The sequence below is a fragment of the Entelurus aequoreus genome, linkage group LG05, assembly GCF_033978785.1.
Source record: "Entelurus aequoreus isolate RoL-2023_Sb linkage group LG05, RoL_Eaeq_v1.1, whole genome shotgun sequence".
Classification (NCBI taxonomy): Eukaryota; Metazoa; Chordata; class Actinopteri; order Syngnathiformes; family Syngnathidae; genus Entelurus; species Entelurus aequoreus.
The window spans coordinates 1,988,061-2,001,514 of NC_084735.1; the positions used below are offsets into that span (position 1 = coordinate 1,988,061).

A 13,454-nucleotide genomic window follows, 5' to 3' on the forward strand; every position below is an offset into this window, starting at 1 on the left:
GAGTTAAACAACTTGCACTGAGCCTGGTCTATAAAATCCGCTACACCTCCCTGATAGCGAAGTACATGTCAAACTACTTCCTTAACGTAAATGACCGCCATAACCACAACACCAGGGGGAGCTCCACTAACCATGTTAAACTCAAATTCCGAACTAACAAAGGTCTTAACTCATTCTCTTTCTATGCCACATCAATGTGGAATGCGCTCCCAACAGGTATAAAAGAAAGGGCATCTCTATCCTCCTTCAAAACCGCAATAAAAGTTCACCTCCAGGCAGCTACAACCCTAAACTAACACCCTCCCCGGATTGCTAACAATCAAATGTAAACAATCAAATGCAGATACTTTTTCTTATGCCTTCTGATCTCTCTCTCTCTCTCTCTCTCTCTCTCTCTCTCTCTATGTCCACTACTTGATGTCCATATCCTACCCCCCCCCCTCCACACCCCTGATTGTAAATAATGTAAATAATTCAATGTGATTATCTTGTGTGATGACTGTATTATGATGATAGTATATATGATAGTATATATCTGTATCATGAATCAATTTAAGTGGACCCCGACTTAAACAAGTTGAAAAACTTATTGGGGTGTTACCATTTAGTGGTCAATTGTACGGAATATGTACTTCACTGTGCAACCTACTAATAAAAGTCTCAATCAATCAATCAATCAATACTGCGACAAAAACTCATCTGAAGTGCTAATAACGGGTATTATAGAAGTGGACATCGTTGTTTACATCCAGAGCAGCCATCTTTGAACTGAACTCAAGGGTGCACTGCAAAAAGTCAGTGTTCAAAAATACAAAAATGAGTCTGATTTTATTTGAACTAAGCAAAATTATCTGCAAATAGAACAAGAAAATTTGGCTTGTCAAGACTTTCCAAAACAAGTCAAATTAACTAACTTCAATGAACCCAAAAATACCTTAAAAATAAGTATATTCTCACTAATAACAAGTGCACTTTTCTTGGTCGAAAAAAAAGAGACCTTTTTGCTCAATATGTTGAAAAATATTCTTAAATGAAGTAAATGCTAGGGCCATTATCTTGACATAATGATATGCGCTCGGCATGATTTTTTTTTTCATGCTTGAAGTATAAATTATTACTTTAAAAAAGTAGTTTTATACTTGTGAGTGTTGATGACACAGCTTTGCATCAGTCGATATTCTAGTTTCAAGCATGTTTTACTCAATATAGCTCATCAAATCTCAGCAACAAGCTGTAATATCTTACTGACATCATTTAGGACCAAAACCCTTAAAACAAGTAAAACACTAACATAAAATCTGCTTAGTGAGGAGAATGATCTCATCAGACAGAAAAGAAGCAAATATCGCCCTTATTTGAGATATTTCATCTTACTTAGATTTCAGTTTTTGCAGTGTGGGGAGAATGCTCCGACTTTCCGAGTCGGAAATCCCACCTCAAGGGGCATCCCAGTTGAAATTCCGATTAGGAACTCGGAGATTCCGACTTCCCAGTACTAATGGAACGCACCATCAGTGTGTGTCTGTGTGTGTGGTCGACCAAGGCTGCCATGGCAACAAGGAAGAAACACTGACAGGATTAAAAGACTTCAGTGGCAAACCTCCCTTAAAAAACAAGGCATCTCTTTTGTGCGGCAGGTGACTCCATGCTCCACAGCCTGGTAGTGGTGAGCGGCTGCAGCTCCGTGGGCAAGGTGCAGGAGTCGGAGGTCTTCCGGGTGACGCAGACAGACTTCATATCGCTGAAGAACGACTCCGGGGACGAGGAGCGCATCGCCGAGGTGCGGAAAGTGCTGAACTCGGGGCACTTCTACTTCGCCTGGTCGTCCACCGGCGTCAGCATGGACCTGAGCCTCAACGCCCGGCGGAGGATTCTTGAAGACACCACGGACAACCGCTTCTTCTGGTAGGGCGTGGGGTCCTTTTGAGACTAGTAGACGAACATATCTGGAGGGAAGTTCATCGTATTGACGAGAGGTTTAAGGTTTTTCCACTGAGGAATGAAAGCATGCAGGGGTTATTTTGATATTTGTCATTTTCCAATCAATCAATCAATGTTTATTTATATAGCCCTAAATCACGAGTGTCTCAAAGGGCTGCACAAGCCACAACGACATCCTCGGCTCAGATCCCACATCAGGGTAAGGAAAAACTCAACCCAATGGGACAATGAGAAACCTTGGAGGGGACCGCAGATGTGGGGACCCCCCCATAATATTGTGAGAGTCCAGTCCATAGTGGATCTAACATAATAGTGTGAGAGTCCAGTCTATAGTGGATCTAACATAATAGTGTGAGAGTCCAGTCTATAGTGGATCTAACATAATAGTGTGAGAGTCCAGTCCATAGTGGATCTAACATAATAGTGTGAGAGTCCAGTCCATAGTGGATCTAACATAATATTGTGAGAGTCCAGTCCATAGTGGATCTAACATAATATTGTGAGAGTCCAGTCCATAGTGGATCTAACATAATATTGTGAGAGTCCAGTCCATAGTGGATCTAACATAATAGTGTGAGAGTCCAGTCCATAGTGGATCTAACATAATATTGTGAGAGTCCAGTCCATAGTGGATCTAACATAATATTGTGAGAGTCCAGTCCATAGTGGATCTAACATAATAGTGAGAGTCCAGTCCATAGTGGATCTAACATAATAGTGTGAGAGTCCAGTCCATAGTGGATCTAACATAATAGTGTGAGAGTCCAGTCCATAGTGGATCTAACATAATAGTGAGAGTCCAGTCCATAGTGGATCTAACATAATAGTGTGAGTCCAGTCCATAGTGGATCTAACATAATAGTGAGAGTCCAGTCCATAGTGGATCTAACATAATAGTGAGAGTCCAGTCCATAGTGGATCTAACATAATAGTGAGAGTCCAGTCCATAGTGGATCTAACATAATAGTGAGAGTCCAGTCCATAGTGGGGCCAGCTGGGAGACCATCCCGAACGGAGACAGGTCAGCAGCGCAAACCAATACAATAATTTTTGAAACCATTAGAGCTCCCCTCAATTTTGGTGAATGTTAAAGATCCTGGGGACCCAAAAGGGTCTCAGTCATGAAAATGTTTAAAATACGTTATATATTAGTATATTTTTTACTTTCAATGCTTAATTATCAACTTCAGATCTGTCTGTTGACATAAAGTTTGAATTATTTTGTGGTATGCCCTTTTTATCAAGGAAAATCATGTTCTCTGGCAAAAATACAAAATATGCCATTTTTTCATATTTAATTTTTTAATATAACAACTTTACTTTTGTTCATTGTTTTTTTTGAGCAATTTGATTTTTATTTCTTATTAAGGGTCCCCATTAGCTGGTTGCCACAACAACCCACTAGTCTTCCTGGGGTCCACAAACTAAATACAATTACAAGTAAAAGCAAATAATTATAACTACACAATACAGGGGGAAAAAAAATTAATAAAATAAAAGCATCTATAAGAAAACAAAACAATGATACATAAAAAAAAAAAATTAAAAAAAGAGACACTAAGGTCTTGGGCAGGGGTCACCAACCTTTTTGAAAGCAAGAGCTACTTCTTGGGTAGTGATTAATGCGAAGGGCTACCAGTTTGATACACACTTCAATAAATTGCCGAAAATAGCCAATTTGCTCAATTTACCTTTAACTCTATGTTATTATTAATAATTAATGATATTTACACTTAATTGAACGGTTTAAAAGAGGAGAAAACACGAAAAAAATGACAATAAAATTTTGAAACATAGTTCATCTTCAATTTTGACTCTTCAAAATTAAAAATTCAACCGAAAAAAAGAAGAGAAAAACTAGCTAATTCGAATCTTTTTGAAAAAAAAATAAAAAATAATTTATGGAACATCATTAGTAATTTTTCCTGACTAAGATTAATTTTAGAATTTTGATGACATGTTTTAAATAGGTTAAAATACAATCTGCACTTTGTTAAAATATATAACAAATTGGACCAAGCTATATTTCTAACAAAGACAAGTCATTATTTCTTCTAGATTTTCCAGAACAAAAATTTTAAAAGAAATTCAAAAGACTTTGAAATAAGATTTAAATTTGATTCTACAGATTTTGTAGATTTGCCAGAATAATTTTTTGGAATTTTAATCATAATAAGTTTGAAGAAATATTTCACAAAAATTATTCGTCGAAAAAACAGAAGCTAAAATGAAGAATTAAATTAAAATGTATTTATTATTCTTTACAATAAAAACTTTTTTTTTTACTTGAACATTGATTTAAATTGTCAGGAAAGAAGAGGAAGGAATTTAAAAGGTAAAAAGGTATATGTGTTTAAAAATCCTAAAATCATTTTTAAGGTTGTATTTTTTCTCTAAAATTGTCTTTCTGAAAGTTATAAGAGGCAAAGTAAAAAAAATAATGCATTTATTTAAACAAGTGAAGACCAAGTCTTTAAAATATTTTCTTGGATTTTCAAATTCTATTTGAGTTTTGTCTCTCTTAGAATTAAAAATGTCGGGCAAAGCGAGACCAGCTTGCTAGTAAATAAATAACATTTAAAAAATAGAGGCAGCTCACTGGTAAGTGCTGCTATTTGAGCTATTTTTAGAACAGGCCAGCGGGCTACTCATCTGGTCCTTACAGGCTACCTGGTGCCCGCGGGCACCACGTTGGTCACCTCTGGTCTTGGGTGTCCAAAAGGACCCCGCTCATAAAAGTGTTAAAAATAAGTCATATATCAATACTTACTATTTTTACTTTCAACGCTTAAATTTCTAGATCAACTTCAGATCTATCTGTCAATTGTAAGATTTTATTATTTTTAATGTTTTCTTATGTTTAAAAGAAACCTTGTTTTATTTATATGGCAAATGCAAAAAAATATGCAATATTATCCCCCAAAAATATTTCAAAGTAGTATATTTGATTTAAATGGAGCCTTCAATAGGTCAATAATTCATATCAACATTGATTTTAATTCTTATTTTTTGAGCAATGACAATTTTAAGGTAAAAAAAAAACAGAAAACTATTTATTAGTCAATATTGCAACTTTTTATCGTTACATTTGCTCTTTTATTCTACTTTTTATGGGGTTTTTTTTTGTAATAGTATTTTTAAAAGTTAAAAGGGACGCCATAAGGACCCCTTTTACAAAGCACATGTAAAATGTGGATTCATGAATGACAGGGAGCTTGAAATGAAATTTTACCACAAACGTATTCTTAGCCCCTTCCTGGTGACGGCAAATTTCCCCCAACTGCAGCGTTAGCGCTGATCTCGTAAGGCAGCCGTTCTGGGTTCGATCCCCAATCCGAGCCGTGTTAGAAATAATTACATTTGCACTTAAAAAGATACAATTTATGCGTGAAATTACATTTATGTTCCATTACAAAAGTGTTCAAATTGTTTCACCAAAACAAAAAAGTGTGAAGCAGACCTAACACAATAAAATGCCATTTTAAATGTACTGACTGGCCGCACAAAGATGTGTCTTTACTAGCTAAGCAGCTATTGTAACACTGTACCTAAAATAAAACATAACAACAAGAAACTGCAATATTTCTGTCCAATAGATTTGTCAAAAGTGAAGTGCTTTGAATACTTTTTGTTTGAATTGTTTCTATGACTAATTGACCTATTTAAGGCTCCAATCAAATATTTCACTCAGAGGGGGGAAAGTATTGCATGTTTTGTGAAATTGCTATAAACACATTTTTTTTATTTTTTTTTATTTTGTATATCGACGGACAGACCTGAAGTTTATCAAGAGAGTTAAGCATTTAATGAATAAACAAAAAATATATAAATAATACATGACTTATTTTTAGAGATGTCCAATAATGGCTTTTTTTGCCGATATCCGATATTCCGATATTGTCCATCTCTTGATTACCGATTCCGATATCAACCGATATATACAGTCGTGGAATTAACACATTATTATGCCTGATTTTGTTGTGATGCCCCGCTGGATGCATTAAACAATGTAACAAAGGTTTTCCAAAATAAATCAACTCAAGTTATGGGGGAAAAAAGTGCCAACATGGCACTGCCATATTTATTATTGAAGTCACAAAGTGCATTATTTTTTTTAACATGCCTCAAAACAGCAGCTTGGAATTTGGGACTTGCTCTCCCTGAGAGAGCATGAGGAGGTTGAGGTGGGCGGGGTTGGGTGGGGCTGGGTTTTTAGGCGGCAGCGGGGTGTATATTGTAGCGTCCCGGAAGAGTTAGTGCTGCAAGGGGTTCTGGGTATTTGTTCTGTTGTGTTACGGTGCGGATGTTCTCCCGAAATGTGTTTGTCATTCTTGTTTTTGGTGTGGGTTCACAGTGTGACGCATATTTGTAGCAGTGTTAAAGTTGTTTATACGGTCACCCTCAGTGTGATCTGTATGGCTGTTGACCAACTATGCTTGGCATTCACTTGTGTGTGTGTGTGAAAAGGCGTAGATATTATGTGACTGGGCCGGCACGCAAAGGCAGTGCCTTCAAGGTTTATTGGCGCTCTGTACTTCTCCCTACGTCCGTGTACACAGCGGCGTTGTAAAGGCCTACTGAAAGCCACTACTAGCGACCACGCAGTCTGATAGTTTATATATCAATGATGAAATCTTAACATTGCAACACATGCCAATACGGCCGGGTTAACTTATAAAGTGACATTTTAAATTTCCCGCTAAGCTTCCGGTTGAAAACGCCTTTGGATGATAACGTATGCGCGTGACGTAGCCAGCGAAACAGAAGTATGGATACCCCAATGAAGCCAATACAAAATAGCTCTGTTTTCATGTCATTATTCCACAGTATTCTGGACATCTGTGTTGGTGAATCTGTTGCAATTTGTTCATTGCATTATGGAGAAAGAAGCTGAGCAAGCAAAGAAGAAAGTTGTCGGTGCGAAGCGGAGTATTTTGCGAGGGAAGTCAGCAGCAACACAACACAGCCGGTGTTTCATTGTTTACATTCCCGAAAGATGCAGTCAGGATCGAAGAACTTGGACAACACAGACTCTTACCAGGATTACTTTGATTTGGATACACAGACGCAGACGCGCTACCGTGAGTACGCAGCTGCGCTTCCAAACATTTGATCACTTGCCCGTACGTGCGTGTCACGTACGTAACTTTGGGTAAATATATAAGCTTTATGAACCTTGGGTTAGGTGAACGGTCCTTTGGGCTGAGTGATTGTGTGTGTTGTGCAGGTGTTTGAATTGTATTGGCGGGTTATATGGACGGGAGCTAGGAGCTAGCATAACAAACACCTAGGTGTTTGTTATGCGGGATTAATTTGTGGCATATTAAATATAAGCCTGGTTGTGTTGTGGCTAATAGAGTATATATATGTCTTGTGTTTATTTACTGTTGTAGTCATTCCCAGCTGAATATCAGGTCCCACCCGCCTCTCACAGCATCTTCCCTATCTGAATCGCTTCCACTCCCCACTAGTCCTTCACTTGCACTTTCCTCATCCACAAATCTTTCATCCTCACTCAAATTAATGGGGAAATCGTCGCTTTCCCGGTCCGAATCGCTCTCACTTCTGGCCGCCATCATTGTAAACAATAGGGAACTTTGCGGAAATGTTCAACTGACTACGCCACGCTACTTCCGGTAGGGGCAAGCCTTTTTTTTGTCAGATACCAAAAGTTGCGATCTTTATCGTTGTCGTTCTCTACTAAATCCTTTCAGCCAAAATATGGCAATATCGCGAAATGATCAAGTATGACACATAGAATAGATCTGCTATCCCCGTTTAAATGAAAAAAAATCATTTCAGTAGGCCTTTAAAAAGTCATACATTTTACTTTTTGAAACCGATACCGATAATTTCCAATATTACACTTTAAAGCATTTATCGGCCGATAATATCGGCCGATAAATCCCTACTTATTTTTAACATTTTTACAACTGAGACCCTTCCGGGTCCTCGGGACCGAAGTTGAGGGGACCCCTAATGGTTAAAAAAAAAAAAATATATATATATATATATATATATATATATATATATATATATATATATATATATATATATATATATATATATATATATATATATATATATATATATATATATATATATATATATATTAGGGATGTCCGATAATGGCTTTTTGCCGATATCCGATATGCTGATATTGTCCAACTCTTTAATTACCGATACCAATATCAACTGATATATACAGTCGTGGAATTAACACATTATTATGCCTAATTTGGACAACCAGGTATGGTGAAGATAAGGTACTTTTTAAAAAAATGAATCAAATAAAATAAGATAAATAAATTAAAAACATTTTCTTAAATAAAAAAGAAAGTAAAACAATACAAAAACAGTTACATAGAAACTAGTAATTAATGAAAATTTGTAAAATTAACTGTTAAAGGTTAGTACTATTAGTGGAGCAGCAGCACGCACAATCATGTGTGCTTACGGACTGTATCCCTTGCAGACTGTATTGATATATATTGATATATAATTAATATTAATAACAGAAAGAAACAACCCTTTTGTGTGAATGAGTGTAAATGGGGGAGGGAGGTTTTTTGGGTTGGTGCACTAATTGTAAGTGTATCTTGTATTTTTTATGTGGATTTAATAAAATAAAAAAAAAACAAGAAAAAAAAAACGATACTGATAATAAAAAAAACGATACCGATAATTTCCGATATTACATTTTAACGCATTTATCGGCCGATAATATCGGCAGACCGATATTATCGGACATCTCTAGTCTTGTGTTTATTTACTGTTGTAGTCATTCCCAGCTGAATATCAGGTCCCACCCGCCTCTCACAGCATCTTCCCTATCTGAATCGCTTCCACTCCCCACTAGTCCTTCACTTCCGCTTTCCTCATCCACAAATCTTTCATCCTCGCTCAAATTAATGGGGAAATCGTCGCTTTCCCGGTCCGAATCGCTCTCACTTTTGGCCGCCATCACTGTAAACAATAGGGAACTTTGCGGAAATGTTCAACTGACTACGCCACGCTACTTCCGGTAGGGGCAAGCCTTTTTTTTGTCAGATACCAAAAGTTGCGATCTTTATCGTCGTCGTTCTCTACTAAATCCTTTCAGCCAAAATATAACAATATCGCGAAATGATCAAGTATGACACAGAATAGATCTGCTATCCCCGTTTAAATCAAAAAAATTCATTTCAGTAGGCCTTTAAAAAGTCATACATTTTACTTTTTGAAACCGATACCGATAATTTCCAATATTACACTTTAAAGCATTTATCGGCCGATAATATCGGCAGTCCGATATTATCGGACATCCCTACTTATTTTTAACATTTTTACAACTGAAACCCTTCCGGGTCCTCGGGACCGAACTTGAGGGGACCCCTAATGGTTAAAAAAAATATATATATATATATATATTAGGGATGTCCGATAATGGCTTTTTGCCGATATCCGATATGCCGATATTGTCCAACTCTTTAATTACCGATACCGATATCAACCGATACCGATATCAACCGATATATGCAGTCGTGGAATTAACACATTATTATGCCTAATTTGGACAACCAGGTATGGTGAAGATAAGGTACTTTTTAAAAAAATTAATCAAATAAAATAAGATAAATAAATTAAAAACATTTTCTTGAATAAAAAAGAAAGTAAAACAATATAAAAACAGTTACATAGAAACTAGTAATGAATGAAAATGAGTAAAATGAAGTGTTAAAGGTTAGTACTATTAGTGGAGCAGCAGCACGCACAATCATGTGTGCTTACGGACTGTATCCCTTGCAGACTGTATTGATATATATTGATATATAATGTAGGAAGCAGAATATTAATAACAGAAAGAAACAACCCTTTTGTGTGAATGAGTGTAAATGGGGGCGGGAGGTTTTTTGGGTTGGTGCACTAATTGTAAGTGTATCTTGTGTTTTTTATGTGGATTTAATTTTTTTTAAAAACGATACTGATAATAAAAAAAAACGATACCGATAATTTCCGATATTACATTTTAACGCATTTATCGTCCGATAATATCGGCAGACCAATATTATCGGACATCTGTAATATATATATATATATATATATATATATATATATATATATATATATATATATATATATATATATATATATATATATATATATATATATATATATATATATATATATATATATATATATATATATATATATATATATTGGTTTTGAAAATGAAAAATATCAAAATGGCTCCTGCATGTTTTCAGTGTGTGGCCCTCAGTGGAAAAAGTTTGGACACCCTTACTTTAAATGCTGAAGTGTGTGTGTGTGTGGCCTGTCAGGAACCAGTCCCTGCACCTGCACCTGAAGCACTACGGCGTCAACTGCGACGACTGGCTCCTGCGGCTGATGTGCGGCGGCGTGGAGATCAGGACCATCTACGCCGGACACAAGCAAGCCAAGGCCTGCATCTTCTCCCGCCTCAGCTCGGAGCGGGCCGGCACGCGCTTCAACGTGCGCGGCACCAACGACGACGGGCAGGTGGCCAACTTTGTGGAAACGGAACAGGTGATTGACTGGCAGAACCGTCGCGCTCCGTGTCGGTTCCGCGTCGTTTGATGAAGTGGTTTGATGCGGTCGCCGCCTCGGGGGTGTGGCTTGCACGCTCTAAGTAAATAGTTTGTTTAAACACTGGTTATCTGTTGGCGGCGGCAGTGAGATTTATAAATGGAAGCTTTGTTAGTTTGTGTGTAGTTTTTGGACACATTTTAAGAAAAGTTCCTCTTGGCTTCGGGCTTCTCCTCTTTAAACGTTCCTGCTGCTTTGGTGATCTCATTGGTGGGACATCCCAAGCAAGTGTGTTGTTGTAAACCCGGGATGGGAACCGAATCCGGTACCAAGACAGTGCCATGTTTTGGTACCTGGGTTGCGCGGGACATCGCGCCCATTTTGCCGTCTCTTTGCCGATCACTCCAGCAGCACTGAGAGCGAACTCGGTCAAACTACTTATCGGTAATGTTGCAATTTTCAAAGCCAACAAAGCAATTGACTCAAAAAAAACGCTCCGGCGTAGTTTAAGTGAAGCTGAGCTTTTCCAAAAATGGGTTAGCTCGATGCTAATATACATTGGCTTTGCTATTGACATGCTACTAATTAGCATTAGCGATTTTACATAGTGATTTCACCTCCAAATTTGTTAATGAAAACCACAATTAAGGTTAAAGTTGAGTTCAAGTTAAAGTACCAATGATTGTCACACACACACTAGATGTGTCCTCTGCATTTGACCCATCCCCTTGTTCACCACCTGGGAGGTGAGGGGAGCAGTGGGCAGCTTTTTGGTGATTTAACCCCCAATTCCAACCCTTGATGCTGAGTGTCAAGCAGGGAGGTAACGGCTCCCATTTTTGTAGTCTTTGGTATGACTCGACCAGGGTTTGAACTCACAACTTACCCATCTCAGGGCGGACACGCTATAACCACTAGGCCACTGAGTAGGTAATAATAATAATAGATTGTATTTATAAAAAGCACTTTACATTGCGTAAACAACCTCAAAGTGCTACAGTGTATTAAAAAAAATTAAATAAAAAATAAAAAGATAATAAAAAAATAAATAAAAATAAAAACTAGAACAGCCATATAGCTAAAACTAGTATGCATATATCTAAAAAAAGGCTTTTTTTAAAAAGAAGAGTTTTTAAGCCTTTTTTAAAAGCATCCACAGTCTGTGGTGCCCTCAGGTGGTCAGGGAGAGCGTTCCACAGACTGGGAGCGGCGGAGCAGAAAGCCCGGTCTCCCATTGTTCGTAGCTTTGTCCTCAGAGGTTGGAGGAGGTTAGCCTGTCCGGAGCGGAGGTGTGTCGTGTGGAGGATTTGGGGGTGAGTAGTTCTTTGAGGTAGAGGGGGGCATTTCCATGGAGGCACTGGTGGGTTAATAGGGAGACTTTGAATTCAATCCTGAGTGGAACAGGAAGCCAGTGAAGGGATTTGAGAGTTGGTGTGATATGGTCATATTTCCGCACTCTGATCAGGATGCTAGCAGCACTATTTTGTACGTATTGTAGCTTCTGGACGTTTTTGCTGGGGATCCCGACAAGAAGTGCGTTGCAGTAGTCTAGTAGGTGCATGTTACCATCAAACAGCTGGGGCGTAATAAGTAGGGTTGTGAATCTTTGGGCACCTAAAGATTCGATCCCATTCCTGGGGTGACGGTTTGATTTTGAATCGATTCTCGGTTCAACACAATTCCTGGTTTTTGCAATGTGTTATTTGGTGTAGTAATTATAATTTACATTTTTCAAAATAGGTTACAGGTTAGAAAAGCTCCTGCTGGTTGCGTAGAGATTGAGTTATATTGATTGAATTATATTTATATAGCGCTTTTACATAGTGAAACCCAATATCTAGGTTACATTTAAACCAGTGTGGCTGGCACTGGGAGCAGGTGGGTAAAGTGTCTTGCCCAAGGACACAACGGCAGTGACGAGGATGGCGGAAGCAGGGATCGAACCTGGAACCCTCAAGTTGCTGGCACGGCCACTTTACCAACCGAGCTATACCGACCGTTTTTAGATTGCCTAAAAACACAATTAAAGATGTATTCCTAAATACATTTTTGAAAATTATGACTCAGTTTAGAATCGGGATGAATAAAAATCACAGTTTGGATGTAAATGGATTTTTTTGTGCACCCCTAGTAGTGAGTAAAATACTTACAATATTGACACTTTTTAGAGCGCAACAAAAGACTGAAGTGACTAGCCAACACAGCATAAACTACCTAATTAACTTATCGTAATACTTGCAAATGAGACTCAGAAATATTATAATGAAACCAGATACAAGCACTGGACAGCAGTTATCATAATCCGCTCGTTTTACATGTTTCAATACAAAAAAAAAGGTTTTATTACCAAAAACAATATTTATTGACACACTAAAGCAGTGGTTCTCAACCTTTTTTCAGTGATGTACCCCCTGTGAACATTTTTTTAATTCAAGTACCCCCTAATCAGAGCGAAGCATTTTTGGTTGAAAAAAAGAGAAAGAAGTAAAATACAGCACTATGTCATCAGTTTCTGATTTATTCAATTGTATAACAGTGCAAAATATTGCTCATTTGTAGCGGTCTTTTTTGAACTATTTGGGAAAAAAAAGATATACAAATAACTAAAAACTTCTCAAAAATAAACAAGTGATTCAATTATAAATAAAGATTTCTACACATGGAAGTAATCATCAACTTAAAGTGCCCTCTTTGGGGATTGTAATAGAGATCGATCTGGATTCATCAACTTCATTCTAAACATTTCTTCACAAAAAAATAATTCTTTAACATCAATGTTTATGGAACAATTCCACAAAAAATCTAGCTGTCAACACTGAATATTGCATTGTTGCATTTCTTTTTGACAGACATTTTAGTGAGGGCCAAACCATCATGGCATGGGGGAAACTCTGGCTTTATGCTCATGAATGGAATAGCCTACTTGATTTGATGTTCACTTTATGAACTTACATTCATATTTTGTT

The 13,454-nt window shown here is 37.4% G+C and overlaps 1 protein-coding gene across 4 annotated transcripts in view; it reads left to right on the forward strand.

Annotated features, from left to right (window-relative positions):
* The window catches only part of synj1 (synaptojanin 1), an 82,212-nt gene that overhangs the window by 4,909 nt on the left and 63,849 nt on the right, over positions 1 to 13,454 (forward strand). For all 4 annotated transcript variants that reach the window (XM_062046754.1, XM_062046756.1, XM_062046755.1 and 1 more), the window contains exons 4-5: positions 1,638 to 1,905; positions 10,263 to 10,488. In XM_062046754.1, coding sequence (XP_061902738.1) covers positions 1,638 to 1,905; positions 10,263 to 10,488 — 494 coding nt within the window. The remainder of the gene's footprint in view (positions 1 to 1,637; positions 1,906 to 10,262; positions 10,489 to 13,454) is intronic.